The 16,091-nt window shown below is 42.3% G+C and overlaps 1 protein-coding gene across 2 annotated transcripts in view; it reads right to left on the bottom strand.

The window, feature by feature from the left end:
- MSRA (methionine sulfoxide reductase A) overlaps positions 1-14,923 on the bottom strand; it is a 230,865-nt gene extending 215,942 nt beyond the window's left edge. Inside the window, exon 1 of one of the 2 annotated variants that reach the window (XM_088052997.1) lies at positions 14,743-14,923. In XM_088052997.1, coding sequence (XP_087909123.1) covers positions 14,743-14,884 — 142 coding nt within the window. In that variant the 5' untranslated portion in view covers positions 14,885-14,923. The remainder of the gene's footprint in view (positions 1-14,742) is intronic. The other variant, XM_005528795.3, reaches the window with a different exon arrangement.
- Positions 14,924-16,091: the final 1,168 nt, after the last annotated feature.

Genomic DNA, 16,091 nt, shown 5'->3' on the forward strand with positions numbered 1-16,091 from the left:
GGAATAAACTTTCTTTTATCTTCAAGCTATTTGCCAAGGCAAAATGCCAACTTTTTAAAATACATGCATTACATTAATGAGCTAAATAGAATATTCTGAGGGAAAAAACCTTCCTGAAGTGTTTAATTTTCTAATTTTATTCAGTAGAGAGTCTCAGAAGTTCACAGATCACAGAATGGTTTGGGCTGGGACACTAAAGACCATCCTGTTCCACACCCTGCCATGGGCAGGGACACCTTCCTCTATCCCAGGCTGATCCAAGCCCCATCCAACCTGGCCTTGGACACTTCCAGGGATCCAGGGGCATCCACAGCTTCTCTGAGTAATCTGTGCCAGGGCCTCCCCACCCTCCCAGGGAATAATTCCTTCCTAACATCCAAGGAAATCCCTCTCTGTTTCTAAAGATTCCATTCTGTCAGAAATTGGGTGACCTTATCTAGTGATTTTTTTTTTAAAAAAACAGGTTCATTTTCTGCCCTTCAGGCCTCAGACATCCACCCAAGATTCCCCTTGTCCTGCTTCCAATGACTGTAACAGACCCATCCATGTTTCTCCCAGTATCCTCCCAACCCCTGAAGAAACACCATTAACTTTAAAATCTAATTTTTACCTCAAAATATTGCACACTCTCTCGTTTCCATTTGCACCTCACATCCTCATGACAGGGCCAACTTGGGGAAAAAAACTATGTATGATCTTTCTATTTCTTTTCTTTGTGCACTTGACAGCAAACTCTAATGTGTCACTTTACTGACAGACCATCAGGCATCAACATGGGAACAAAAAATCTCAAGGAAATTATTGACAGTGGAAATAACTACCACAGCAGACGCTATTAAATGCTCAGCTTTTAATTAGTTTTCCTTCAAAAAATGTTATTGACAACAGGGGACTTCAGCAATACTAAATATATAAATATATATGATTCCAATAGAGATGAACTATTTTAGCTGCTCATTCGTTACTCTTAGTGAAAGTTAAGGCAGTAAAAACAAATCTATTCCTGAGCAGACAAATATTTTCCTGAAAAGAATTTGCTAACAGGATGAAGAGCCTTATTTTATCCCTTAAAATACTGCTCCAAAGGCAGTGGATCCAACAAGAGTGGAACTTCTGCAGGAACGAGTCCACTCTTCCTGCCTCAAAGCCTTTTGTCCAAGGTGTAGCTCACTGCAGCTCTCCCAATTCCCTCTCTCCTCTTAAGGACTCCAGCTACAGCACTCCACTGGAATTGCTCCCAGTTCCCTCTGTGACACCTTCCGAGATGCATCCTTCACTCCAAGGTGCTGGTGTCTCTCAATGGAACTAATTTCTCCTCCTCCATTTCTCCTCCTTCACATAAAGAAGCTTCTAGACCAATGAATTGAGCGTTTAATATCCTCCAGACAGGAAGAAAACATAAAACTTTCTCCACACCTTGTTTTGGGCCCTTTTTTCACGTTTTCTGACTGGTTTTCACCGTGTTCCCCCTTCAGCTTCTCCAATTTGCTCTTCTTGTTGTTGTCTCTCCCAGTTGTGAAGTCAGCCCTTTCCTCTCCTGCCTGCACAAAGTCTGTGGATTTTTCCTTAGAAGGATGCAATAATCCAGTACTCAAGTCCCAGATAACGACCCAAACACCAGGTTCTGCATTAGTGACTCCATAATGTGCTTTTTTACCCTCACATGTTTCTCCTGAACATTCTCCTCTTTCCAGCTGTCCTACTGATGTTTCTTTGATGTCACTTTCTTCCAATGCACAAAATATGGAGTCAAATTCCTCATCACTCCAAGTATTTTCCTATCCATCTCCAGTCCAAATTTGACCATCTTTGTTGTTTATCATTACAGAACCACGTGGAGCTCTGTCCCTCAACACAACTTATATCCCCGTGCTCGGAGAAAAATCCCCAAATTTGCAGTATCTTAGCTATCACTGCTCTTTCTTTGAAGAATTAGGAAAAAAATTAATATTGATCTGTGCCTTGATCATCATTCATTTCAAATTTTGTTTTCCATCTTGGACTTGATGATCTTAGAGTACTTTTCCAACCTTAAGGATTCTGTGATCTTTTATGCATTTTACCTTCATGCCTCTGGAATTTGTTCATTTAAAATTCTCCCAGTGAAAGCCTCCTGATGTCATCATATTCCCTTTCATCCATGTGTTTTTCCATCTCTCTCAAATGCCTGTGTGTCTCCCCAGTGTGGTACACCTGGACACACCTGTGCCAGCGCATGTGTGATGGGAGAATGATTTCCCACCTCCCAAGTGGAAAACTTTGGAATAGAAGTAACTTATTCATTTAAGCTGTTCTATTTGGAATACAACCCCAAAAAGTTACTTTCAAATGTTAGGTATAGCTTTTATTTCCCTATTTCTCTTCCTTGCTGAACACCTCAGTGTCAAGGACCAATGAAAGCTGTCTAACACTTTATCCTGACCACCTGATACACGTTCAGTCTGGTTGTGACAGTCCCCAAAATATTTTATTTTTAAAAATAAACACATTGGAATATCTGGTGTATCAGGGCTAACGCTATCAGTCTTTCTGCTATCATACTCCCGTTATCATTTGTGGGCATTTCCATTAGAGATAAGTGAAGCCAATCCCTCTGAGGACAAGCCAGAGGTTTTTAGGAGTCTAATTCTGGATGCTTTGCTGATTTATTATTGAAGGGTGAAAGTGCATCATGTGACAGGAAAAAGGCTCTTTTTACCTGTCCTTTTACCTGGGCTGTCCATACAGAGACCATGACAAAGAATTTCCTGTTGACTCTCCACTTTTCTGAGTTTTATTATTAAACAGCCAAACACTGGGGAAGCTCTAAGAACATATGAGTGACTGTAGCTATTACACAGAGGCAAATAAAATAATAAAGAAGAGCAATAAAATGAGAAGGAATACTGAGAGAAGGGAAAAAGGAAGGAATATTGCAGCCACTCAGAAGAGGCAGGGGAAGACAGCAAGAGCTGAAGTCAACATTTCAAGAATTAACCAAATAAAATTTAAAAAAAAATACAAGAACACAAGAATAACGGCCTATAAATTCATAAAAAAATGGAACATGAAGGTCTAGACCTGCAAGGGCCTTGTGTCCTGCAGATTCCCAAGGTCAGTCAAATCAGAGACCACCTTTGGCAGCTCGTTTTGCACAGTTTTGCATGTCCCAAATTAATTCTGGACAAGGATGAGCTGTCTTTTCCTGGCAGCTGCCCCCCTGCCACCTGCATTTACCATTTATCATTTTGACAACATCATGTATGCCTGACTTTGGTCTTTCCTGTGCCACGGAAAACATCAGCCCCAGGAATGGTGAGTTCCAGCTGAATCCAGGTGAAAATCAAAGCAGCGGATCCGTGAGCCCGGTGGGTTTAGGGCTGGCACTGTCACACTGTGGGCTGGAGTCCTCCAGCTTTGCAAGGCAAATAAATGACATGACCAAACTCTATGGGAAGCTGACAACAACTTCGTAAAATCGCTGTGGGATTGTCCTTCAGTTGCTCATCATGTGCTGGCATTCCACTCCAATTTGAAATTCCAAATCCATGGGTCAATCTCCACTAAATGTGTTCTTCTTCAGTTTCTTTAGGACCAGATGGTTTCCAGGGTATAGCCAACAGAATTTGCATTCCTAGGTTAAAATATTTTCCCATTCTCTCCACCCAGTACCACCCAGAACACTTCCAAGATAAAGTGGAACATGGATTTTTAAATGCCATTGGTACCATTAAGTGTTTATTATCTCCTTTTAGTTCTCAGGAGAAAAACAGTTACAGGCAGGGCTGAGTGGCATTTAAAAAGTGATTGCAGTGTGAAACATGAAAAATAAATGCACAGAACTTGAGGTAGAAATAGTTACTCATAATAAAATCTACTTACAGTTAACTTGGGTGGAATGAAAATAGACTTATGGCTAGAAATTCTCTAATATCTTCAATTATTATGAAAATGGAGGCTCTAAAAAATCAGGTAACTAAAAGAATTCATCCAAAATTTGGTCCAGTTAGGTTCTCATAATACCAGGTATGAGGAATAAGAACATATTCTTTGTCTTGCACTAATAAAGGAATTTATTGTAAAATTCAGGTACAAAGTGCTTTGTGTTCAATAACAATTTTCACTAATTAAATAGTTTAAATGGTTCTACAGAGATCACTATCTCGGAATTCCTCATCTTGATCCAGCCATCAGCCCAGAGAGTGCTGGGTTTTCCTCATTTTCCACTTCCTTTATACTTAACACTTTCACAACAGGCTTACCTGGGAACATCTGTGTGCAGGTATCCAAAAGGATAAAATACACATTTGGTGATTTTTTTTGCCTCTCATTCAAATAGTTTGCTTTTAGTTATTGTAAACTAAATCAAACACTGAGTAGGTTTTAATTGGTGTGTGAATGCTTAACACAAAGACGACTCCTTAAACAAGGATTTAAGGAGAAATGAGTTAATGCAAAAGGCTGAGTGTGGGAGTCTGCAATTCCACACCACCCAGGACTGGATGGAGGGACACTCAAATCCTGCTGATGACCCTTCATATCCCATCCTCTGTGCTCGTGTCACCAGCCCAGGCACAGCCAACAACACCCAAAACACGGTGTTGTGTTTCAGCTGCCAACTGAAAACGGTTCCACATCTAGGAATTCCAGAGGAATGTACTGGTTGACCTGGGAAAGGGCAGATCCAGGATCTCTCCAAGGATTTAAGGATGATCTGAATCATCTCCACATCCCCAGCCAGGGGCACAGTCACAGTAACAATCTGCAATTCCCACCCTGGGAATGCAGCGTTAGGCTGCATCCAGCTTTTCCTGAGTGGGATGGGATCCTCCTCCAGGAAAAGACAGCATCTTTCAGGTCATTTGAAAAGCAATTTGATGACTAAGAATGGCAAAAGGGACCAGATTATATCAAATAGCAAGAAGTGTAGACAACTGGTAAGAAAACAAATGCATTGAAGCCACTCAATGGGGAGATACAAGGTGTGAGGTCCTACCCCAAATCCCTCCAGTGCTCAAAACTTGGGTTTTAAACAGGAAATAACAACATGAGAAGACACCTTTCAGAGGCAGAACTTCAGAACCCAATGTGGCAAACAGATGGGCCATTGATCCTGCTGCTTCTTCCAGAGGATGCAGCTGGACTCCAGGGCAGATATACCCATTAATGAATGGATTTATGAGAAATTTTAACAAAGTGGAGGAGGGTCAGAACATCCTAAAATAGTTTTTTAAAAAGGATCTTTTCTAAGTTCTGACTTCCTGAAATTAGTATTTTAAGAACCAACTGTAATCTTATCTCTAGGTCATCTTATGAGTATTTTTCTTCTTCATATAAAGATGTATTAGAACATTCTCCTTAAGAATGCACCCTCTACATTTGGTTTGTCTGCTCATTTCTTCCCTTTCCTGTTCCCTGAGTGATAACTGGGAAAATTGTAACTCAAGATCCCACTGAAATGAAGCATTATTATTCTGTGAGAAGTTTACTCTATCAGAAGTCGTCTGAGTGCAACCTCTTCAAGATGAGATTTTTATCTCTGCTCCCCGGGTCAAGCTCACTAAGTGCAGAAGGAGGTTTATGTATCCCTACTTAGATAAGAAGGAGAATTCTTAGGGAAGAACATAAACAAAAGAAAGAAGCAATATAAATAGTCCACGTAGATCCTATATATTGTAATGTTATCTCTGGTGCAGTTGTTTTGATTCTGATGATCTTAGACAAAATCTTATTTCAGTTTGCTGTATCAGCCACTGATTCCCTGACTTGGCATTTTGCCATTTTTTAAAATGTAAACTCAACATTTGGGAGAGCAGATAATTACAAATATTTTCTCTCCAAGAGGAGCAGATCAGTTGCCAACCTACTGATCCCAATCTCAATGACCTCCTCAAGTCCCTTCCAGCCTGGATTATCCTGTGATTCCATTCTGCCATACACAGGCACCATTCCCTGCCAATCCCACCAAGGGCTGTCTGGAGTCATCCCTCTCCTCCCTCGGCCTGTTAAGTCATCAATATCAAACTCCCCTGATTCCTGCTCCCACTTTAGGAGTCCTGGAATGAAATTTTAGGAGTTGAATGTTTGATGAACCAGAAAGTACATTTCTGAGCCTGTGAATGGTGAATGGGGAATGTCAGAAACACAAAGACACTTCCACTGTCTGTCCCTTGCACAACATTTCTCATTCCTAATTGGGTTCCTAAAAGTTTTGAGCCAGAGACTCAGGCACCAAATCTCTACAGCTGAAGTCCTCAAGTCTAAACAAACATCCTCAAGATGAAGGATGCCTCACATTGAGGGACACTAAAGAAATTAGTTCCCACTGCAGTTCTGCTTCTCAGCCATTCCTGAAAAATGGGCATTCCTTAAAACATCTCTGGAGGCTCCTAGAAATTCAAATTCCTGAGAAATCAAGCCCAAACTATAGTAAAAATACAGGTATCAGCTACCTGGCCACATTTCTCAGCAGAAAATAAGATCTCATCTTCAAAACAAAGACCAAAATAATCTCCACTAGTTCCAATTTTGTATTATATGCAAGAGGAATTAACTATGAGCAATACACAAGAAACTGCAATAACCATCCCTGGATTGTGATGGGTTTCATTGAACAGGTTTTTAATCTGATTTGTACTAAGGGTTTATTTATGTGCATTATTTTAATTGTACTGGAAATTTAAATGCAAGTTTCATACATATAAAAATTTGCAACAAAGTAAGTGCAATAATCAAATGTATCCATATCACTGAAATTCCATACATAATAATTAAAAGATAAGCATGGAAGGATAAAGCAATGCCTATCACGCAATAAATTACAAGCCAAACAATTCAATGGTTGCAAAGTAAAAATAAATCCAATAAAAATTACAGAAACCTGAAGTTAAGGCAATGTACACCACTGTAATTTGAAGGTATAAATTTGACAGGAAGACATTAATTAAACAAGAGAAGCTTTTAAAGCTGAAAAAATTCAAAAGGAAATACTGTATTTCAAAGAAACACAAAAGGACTATGACACAGGAATTAATACCTGAAATATTCAAGCTACCTTAAATCTGCCTTAAGGGCTATTCTGCACTTATCTTCACTCTAATCAATTAAGGTGAGGAGTTTTATAATTTACTCCTTGTGTGCTCTGAAGGAACTAAAGATGCTGCACCTCTGCAGCTCTATGTGTAAACAGCTTCACACTCATTTGGATAACCTGACTTTGGAAATTCTTTCCTCCATTATTAGCAATATTGTATACGAGCATGAACCAGGAAAATTAAAGAAAGTAAAGGAAAAAAATGTGATTTTTTGAGCTGGTGTTTGGTGTAGAGAGATAAATAAAAATACAGCTTTTGACCCTGGGCAATAAATAAACAAATTAAAGGCTTTACATTGAATATCAACTGCATGGACAGGTCATTAATACAGCAAAGCCAGGACTCTCTGTGTGGCTGGTTGTCACACAGACACCTCCAAGTGAGCTGGTCACTGGACCTGCACTGGTCACCACACCCTCCTGCAGCCCGTGGAAGAAAACAGCATTTTGGGCACTATTTCCCTGATTTAAATGTCTTCTGATGAACCAAACACACCAGTGCCTGTTCCACCTGTGGCAGCCTAACTCTGGGTATTGCTGCAGCAGCACTCAGCCCCTTCCAAAGCTCTGTCCCACCCTGTTCCTGCTGCAATGTAAAGTTGGCCCCACACTCCCCTACCTGCTGTGGAAAGAGAAGCAGTGGGAAACCTAATTCCAAGTGTGCCTGGGATATACATGCACTTAATTATGGGGGAAAATGTGGGATCCAGGGATCAACATTACCTAAATGTCCAGTCAGTGTCATTCCTGCACTAAAGATAAATGGACACAATCAGCCAAAACAGCCAATATATCCCAGGAGTCAGACAAAATCAGATAAAACATTCTCTAGTCAGGAAAAATAACCTGAGTAAATATAACCTTGTGTTTAACTCTCACAACTGATAGGTTTAACACCCCAAATTTGGCAACTTCAGACATTTACATCCCTTTTCAGAACAGCATCAAAAAAAAGCTCCTGAACCCTGTGCACCAGAACTACCTTTACCCAGGAATAATTATCCCCTTTTATTACACAGCTTGGAATGATCCCTCAGAGCAGCATCCACACACAAGCCTCCGAGTACAGATCCTCTGGGTTCCTTTATCATTTCGGAGAGGGAAATCACAGCATCAGCACGAGAAGGCTCCACCAAGCCTCATTTGGATGCAGGAGGCTGCCAGTTGGGTGAAGTTTCTCTCCATTTAGGCGATGCTGTCTCCCAGCAACCCGGGCTGTTGCCAGGAGAAGCCCCGGGAGCGCTTCCTCCGCACCCCCGGCTGTGAGCCGCATGCTAAGCAGAGCTCCAGGAACTCCAGGGACATCGAACAACAGACATTTTTCTCTACTTTTTTGTTATATTTTTGAGGGGTTTAGTGATGAATGATGTCGCTCTTTCTCTTGGGATGTAGTGAGAGGTGGTAAGTAAGCACAGGGTTATTCCATCAGGGTTATTCCACATCAAAAGCAGCATTTGGCAGCTCTGTAAATATATTTCCTGTACGCTTTCCATCTCTCCAGCATCCTCTGTGCCTGTTAACTTCTTCTAGGTTGTTGTTTTCTAGCTGCCAAGAGCAAAAAAAGCACATGCAAAAAACAACAAAAAAAAATCTCTTTATATTGACTTAATCTTTGCTTCTCCTTGCAGCACCTTCCAGAACGCCAAATGCAATTGGGGGGGAGTAAAAGTAATTCCTGTTTTTCAAATGAGAGCACAAGATTTACAGCTGTACAGTTGGCTTGAAAATTAGGTGTTTAGTGTGTGGATATAATTACCTGACAAAGCGCACAAAAAAAAATAAAGGATGAAAAAATGCCATGACACACAGGATTTCCAAGGAAATTCATCCTGGATGTACCTGTAAAGAAGTTGTAACCACAAATTTGAGAAGTTTTTTCAGATAATAAACATTATTATTTTATTGGGGTGAGGTGACTCTCTACTGTGCACTCTGCTTTCAATCTTGGCATACACAACAAAATTGTAATGAAATTTAATAATTTATGAAAATTGATGGCTTGAGTGCGTTTGAGGCAAAGATTGTCTTCTAGAATGAAGAAACAAGTAATTAACTCTTCTGAGTTCGAAAGGTAAATTGCAATTTGGAAAGTGCTAAACCACATATGACACTGTTACTCAAAACACTCCACTGAATCGCAATGGAAGTCAAGTCTTGCTTTTTTTGGCCCATATTTCATACAAACTCAACAAAAATGGACAACTAATTAATTAATTATGTAGAATCCTGTACCACATAAATAAAGTGGTGTAAAATTTGAAGAAACAAATCCTCCTAAAGCTTAGGATGAACTTTCTTTTGAGGTCTTGTCCTGAGGTATGATCTCACTCAAGAATCTTTATTTTAGACCTAAAACACAGGGATGTTAAATTCATGTCTGAGAAAATTTTGTATTTGCTCATGATTACAAATTCTTTTAACCGGTAAAGGAAATAAACATGAATATTTTTCATTTTATTCCTTACTTTGAGTACATAGTTTAATGGTGAGCATGGTGGTGAGACAAATGGAAGTACCAGACCACAGGCCACTAGTTTGACCACAATAATTTCTGTTCAATGTCTTGAGAATGGTAAAAAAAGACTAACAGGGAAAGCCTGTGGATCCTCTGTCAAATGACATTTTTAATCAATGTTTTCTTTATAGGGCGTGATCTGATTCAAGCAAGAATTCATGGCAATGCTGTGCTTTTTTTTTTTTTTTTTTTTTACACAGAAGGTCAGACTAAAATTCACCATGACCTCCTTCACATTTGTAATTACTGCTCTATTAATCTTTAGATATAAAGCTAAGAGGCCTAATGGGTTTAAACAATCCTCAGGCTCTCTACCCATGAGCTGAACTTTCTCTGCCTCAAAAAAGTCAGGCCACTACAGATATGTAAGAAGATATTCTCTGACACTGCTCATTGGGAACAGGAGGAAAAACATTCTTTTAATTTATTACGCATTACTACCTCAGGATATCTAGCAGAAAAAAAACCTCTGTGTGCGTGCGTGTGTGTGTATATATACATATATATATAAGTATGTATATGTTACTCAATGTCTACATTAATACAGCTTCTCAACTACTGTTCCTACCACTGTCATAAAACAGTTCATTAAATAGTGTAAGCAATATATCCTCACATACTCAGAAAACACAGACATGTTTGAGCAGCAATCAAGCTAAAATTAACTCTGAAAAGTAGAGCTATACTAGAAAGTTAGAAGCAATAAATAAACAATGCACACTATAAAGCACAACATCATATTGCACCATTATACAAGGACATGAAAGAAGTCATTTTAAAAAATGAATGCAGATGCTCTATTGCAAGGAAAGAAAACAACACAACAAACTCCAATTCCCAGATTATGAAATTTGTACGAGACCAAATAAACTCAACATGCTTACAAAAAAAGTGAATGTCTGTACTCCTTCCAGCTAATGCAGAGTGGTTTATCCAGCTCTAACAGAATGATTTTCTTGGATCCTCGGTGCGCACTAACATCTCTGGAACTTCAACCTCCCTCCAGATGAACTCCAGGAAGAGCCTGGTGCTCCTGCACAGGGATCTCAGGCAGCAGCTTCACTTTTGGGAGCTCTGCTGTGGCAGACACGGCTGCTGCAGCACAAGGAAGGAGCTCCAAGGATGTTTCATCCCACCAGGATGAGGAGCAGGAAATCAGTGGGATCTCCAAGAGACAAGGAGCTAAATGCTCGGCAGCTCTTCACCTAGGAAAGTAAAAGGCTGCTAACACCACTGAAGGTGAAGAGGATGGACACTGCAGGTCCAGAAAGTTCTGGCAGAAATTTTCCTCAAGTGTCTGCACTGTAAGGCAGAGCTTGGCTCACTTGGATGTCCAGGTGCGGTCACAGACCTCTGATGTGAGCAGACACCTGGCACAGCACACACAGCTGGAGCAGGGACCACAAGAGGTTATGCAGGATGTAAGAACAATCCTTCCTAGCACAGAAAAACAGGATGGGGAGCTGCACTCCACTGAAACACAACTCCTTGAGAGCACAGGGTTCCAGAAGGAAACAGCTCTGTCAGTAACCACAAGACAGCAGAGATGGGGATCCAAAGGAAGGCTAGAAAGGTACTCAGAGTTAGCATCTTCAGCTTGCTGAACTCTGGCTTATATAGGATATGATCACGGAATCATGGAATATCCTGAGTTGGAAGGGACCCAAAAGGATCCCGAAAGTCCAGCTCCTGCCTGTGCCCAGGACACCCCAACAATCCCAACCAGTGCATCCCTGAGAGCGTTGTCCAAACATTCCTGGAGCTCTGGCAGCCTTGAGATGTGACTGTTCCCTGGGGAGCTCTTCCAGTGCCTGACACCCTCTGGGGGAAGAACCTTTCCCTGATACCCAACCTAAACCTGACACAGCCCCAGCTGCTCCTTGGGCCCTGTCACAGAGAGCAGAGACCAGAGCTGCCCCTCCACTGTTCCTCAGGAGGAGCTGCAGCCTCTGAGAAGCCTCCAGGAGGCTGCCAGAAGGAGAAAAGGGCTCTTCAGGGTGGTCTGGATTTTGAAAAAAAAACTTCCTAGGAGAGTTAAAGGAAAAAACATCATGTAGAAAAACTGGGAACTTCATCAGAAACACAGAGCTGCTTAATGCACTAAAATACACATCAAAAACAAGCAACAAAGGAGGCACAAAAAAGCACCACCTCAGCATTTAGGCACAAAATCAGCAAGGCCAAAGCTGGAGTTCAGCCTAGCTGGGGACATAAATGGCAATAAGAAATAAATCCACAAAAACTATAAGAGTAAAAAGAAGCTCAGAAAGAATCAAGGGGTATTGATGCATAGGAGACAGCCTAGAAGTGCGTACAGAAAAGTCTAAAGTACTCAAAACCTCTTTTGCACAAGTCTCCACAAACAACAACTGCCCCAAAATGTCTCCAGGCTGGTAGAGTCAGAAAGAAAAGCATCAAACAACATGAGGAAAAATGGGTTATGGCTACTTAGAGAAGCTAAATATATTTAATTCCCAGGAGTCCTATGGAGTTTTTCCAGAGCTGGGAGGCCAAGTTTGCTGGTGCGGCCATCAGAACACTGTGATGGATCAGAAATAATGAAAAACCACAGTGACTGGGGATCTCTGATGATGAGGTCTGGGCTACAGTTTCCTTTTAAGAAAGGAAAAAGAAGAATTGAGTGGGTATAGGATGCTCAGCTTCAGCTCAGTCCCAGGAGAGATCATGGAGAATGCCCTCTTAGAAATTATTTACAAACAGAGAACAAGAAAGTAATCAGGAATAACCAGCACATTTACCAAAGGCAAATCATGCTTGTCCATCTGAGCTGCCCTTTGAGGCTGAAATGATGGCTCTGCAGAGCAAGGCAGAGCAGTGCCTGTAGCACATGTTGACTTCAGCAGCGTTCTGACACCGTCTCTCCCAGCATTTGCTGCGGAAGCTGACAAAGTCCTGGCTGGAGGAACAGCCTCCAAGTCAAAACTGGGCAGGAGCAGCAGCCTCCAAAGGCAGGGATCAATACCTTCATGTCTAGTGAGCAGCAGGTGACCCCACGGGCTGATGCTGGGGCCAGAATTATTCAACAGCTGAAACAGAAACGTGAGTGATGTGACAGGAAACACGCTCAGCAGATCTGAGGGCAGCGTTAAACACAAAGCAAACAGCAGAGGTTTATCTGAGGAGACCTGGAAAAATTCCAGGTCTACACCAACAGAAACCTCAGGGAGGTCAACAAGGAGAGCAAGATGATTTCAGAGCTGCTGGGAAGGAGCTGTAGTCCTGCTGGATGCCAGGTTAAATGTGCTCACAGTGCCGAGAAAACAAACTGTGACACCGGGCAGCAGAGAAAAAACCCTTCCTATGCTGTACTGGTAAGAATTCACCCGGAATACCACGTCCAGTTCTGGTTCCTGACTCACAAAAGACATTAACATGGCAAGGGTCTGCAAGGTCAATCAGCCTCAAGTTGATCATCAGCCTAAAATTTTAACTGCCATTCTTTTCTGAGCAATTTACATCTCATTTAACACTGACAGTTCACTGGAGGGCCATGCTGTTATTAAATATATAATGCCACATTTAGGCACAGAAAAACATTTTTTAAAATTGTGTTTGGCCTTATGAGGATGCTTATTGTACAGCAGCCCAAAATCATTCTACCTGAGCAGTTACTCAGCATAGAATGAGCTTGGTGTGTCTTCTGTCCACTCTTTACTCAACAAACAACATGAAGTTGCCACTTTAATCCAGGCAATGCGTTCCTCTTGGTGTCATCTCTGGAGTTCACAGCTGTAATGGCACACACCCCACCTTTGCACCCCTCCTTTCAGTCCATTTTCTCCACATCAGAAATAATATTCTCCCTGCTACCTTTAATTTCACCAATACTTTCAACTATTTAATAAGTATCAATGCAAAATTTTATTATTCTCTTGACCACTGGGCTTATGGAACCACCCATTTATAATTCCTCCACCAGCACTTACACACTTAATGTGGTTAAGTATTTATTTTATGCTCTAAGTTCACACATTTCATTAGGATCCACAAGAGCTTGAAGCGAGGATACGCATAAACACCTTGTTCAATAAATACCTTGTATGTGAACTACAAAATACATGTGTTAGAGCACCTCAGTGCCACTAAAATTCCTCCTGAAAAGCACTGACAGTCATCTTGGAACACCTTCAGTTCCTAGGAGGACTGTCAGAAAGTAAATTCTTTAATTGTGGGTTGCTAGTTCGCTTACCTGATGGCACACATCTACCCAAAGAAGAAAAATAATAGGAAGAATTATTAAGAACTTAAAGCATTTTGCAAACAGAATCATAAAATTATTTAAGTTGGAAGAGACCTTAAAGACCATCTCGTTCCAAATACTGATATAAGCAGATACTTTGCACTATCCCAGGTTGTTCCAAGGCCCATCCAACCTTGGACACTTCCAGGGATCCAGGGACAGCCACAGCTTCTCTGGGAATTCTATTCCAGGGCTTCACCACCCTCACAGAGAACAAGTCCTTCCTAGACCACCCACAGAAGATACACAACACATCACTGTTTTATTTTTAAGTATTATTATTTTTTTAAAAAAAGGACTAAAGAAATCTGTTTAAAACGCTGTTGCTGACTTCAATAAAAAATAGGAGAAAATTCATACATTGCTAAGAGAAATTACGGAAAATAATCACAGGATGATTTGGATGGAAAGGAATCTTAAACCTCATCCAGTTCCACCCCCTGTCCCATGGGTAGGGACACCTTCCTCTATCCCAGGTTGCTCCAAGGCTCATCCAGCCTGGCCTTGGGCACTTCCAGGGATCTAGGGGCAGCCACAGCTTCTCTGGGCCCACACAGAGCCGCGTTCGCTGTCTTCTCCAACAACCCGCCCACCCCTATTCTTACGGCACACAAGAAACGCCACTGCGCGAGTGAAGCTCAACACAAACACCTTCTCAAGGCACTTTAATCCCCCCGTCCCCCCTTTCACAGGACGCACCCCCCGCAGCCGGCGCCATGTTCCTCCCCACGGCCCCGTCCCGCCCCTCAGCGCGCACGCGCCGCAGCGGCCCCGCCGCGAGGGCACCGCGCATGCGCACGCCGAGCGCGGGGCAGGGGCGCGCGGCTGAGGAGGAGGCGGCGGTCGGGAGCGGGGGACGGGACGGGAGAGGAAGGAAACGGAGTTAACACTTACCTGGCACCGCCATGCGCTGGCTCCTGCCGGGCAGCGCTTCGCCCGCTTGCGGCAGGCGGGAGGCCCAGTCGCCCATGCCGAAGGTGGAGCCGTGGAGAGTGCGGAGGAAGAGCAGGAGGTGGAGGCGGTGGCGCGGCGACATCGCCCGCTGGGGGTGTGAGGGAGCCCCGGAGGGAGGGGCGGGGAGCGCGCCCCCTGCCGAGCGGCGGCGGGGCAAGGCAGCTTCTCCCCGCCGCTGCCTCGGGTGTCCCTCAAGGGCTCCAAGTGTCCTCAGTGACTCTTTAACCCAAAATACCCCTTTCCGGGGGCTCTGCCCGCTGGGCCGTGTTCCTGGGAGGCACCCCTTTGGAGTGCGGCTTGTTCTGAAGTGTGCCCACAGCGTTGTTCCCAATGTTTTGGGACCTTCATGGAGTCGGCGTCGCCTCCACCTCCTGTCCTCATCCGTGTCACATCCACCCTGTGGCCCGTTCACGCTCCCGCGTTTAGAGGGGATTTTGCAGACACACTTACGAAAACACGCTACACATTCCTTTTATGCAGTAATGTGCTTTATTTGTACATTAACCACAGAGTGGTTTGGGTTGGAAAACGCATTTAAACTTAATTCGTTCTGACCCCCAATAATATTTTTTTTTTTCCGTGGCTTTTCTGGTTGTTAATTTTGACAGCAGTTTCCTGTGTTGTGTTTGGCCACTGTTACTGTATCATCCCAATTTTGCAGAGTATTTTTTCAATGGATATGTTCCAAGTAACGTAAATCTCCAGGGAGAATTTTCTGCACCTATGTTTGCAATAAAAATAGATAAAAAGTGATCAGAGTGTGAGTGCTTGTGGAAAATAGCCACTGTGCTTTTGATGGTAATACAGTGCATATTCGTACAATTACAGAATGATTTGGGTTGAAAGGGACCTTAAAGTTTGTCTCATTCCATGCCCCTGCCATGGGCAGGGACACTTCCACTGGACTATGCAAGGGACAGGATATTAATTGATGGCAAAATTCTTCTGGAGAGTTTTGAAAAAAATTGAGTTGTTGACTGAATAGAGAGAAGATAATAAAAAACAGACTGATAGCTAGTCTGAGAAGAAGGTTGGATAGTTCTCTCAAAAAAATTGTCTATGGCAGATTCAGTTCCATTTGGTTTATAATCAAGCTGGGTTTTACATGAATACAATAATCCTGAGGCCTAGAATTTAATTCATACATGTAAAGATGTTGGATAATTACCACAATTTGCTCTTGAAACAATCTGGAGGGGTGGGAAAGTCATGTTTAGGAGCTTTCTTCAAAATTAAAAATTCAGATAGAAACAGGAGAAACAAAGCTGTCCCACCTTAGCTTTCAGGTT

This window comes from Pseudopodoces humilis, chromosome 3, assembly GCF_049639895.1.
Source record: "Pseudopodoces humilis isolate 2021_Gansu_Grassland_sample_001 chromosome 3, ASM4963989v1, whole genome shotgun sequence".
Classification (NCBI taxonomy): domain Eukaryota; kingdom Metazoa; phylum Chordata; class Aves; order Passeriformes; family Paridae; genus Pseudopodoces; species Pseudopodoces humilis.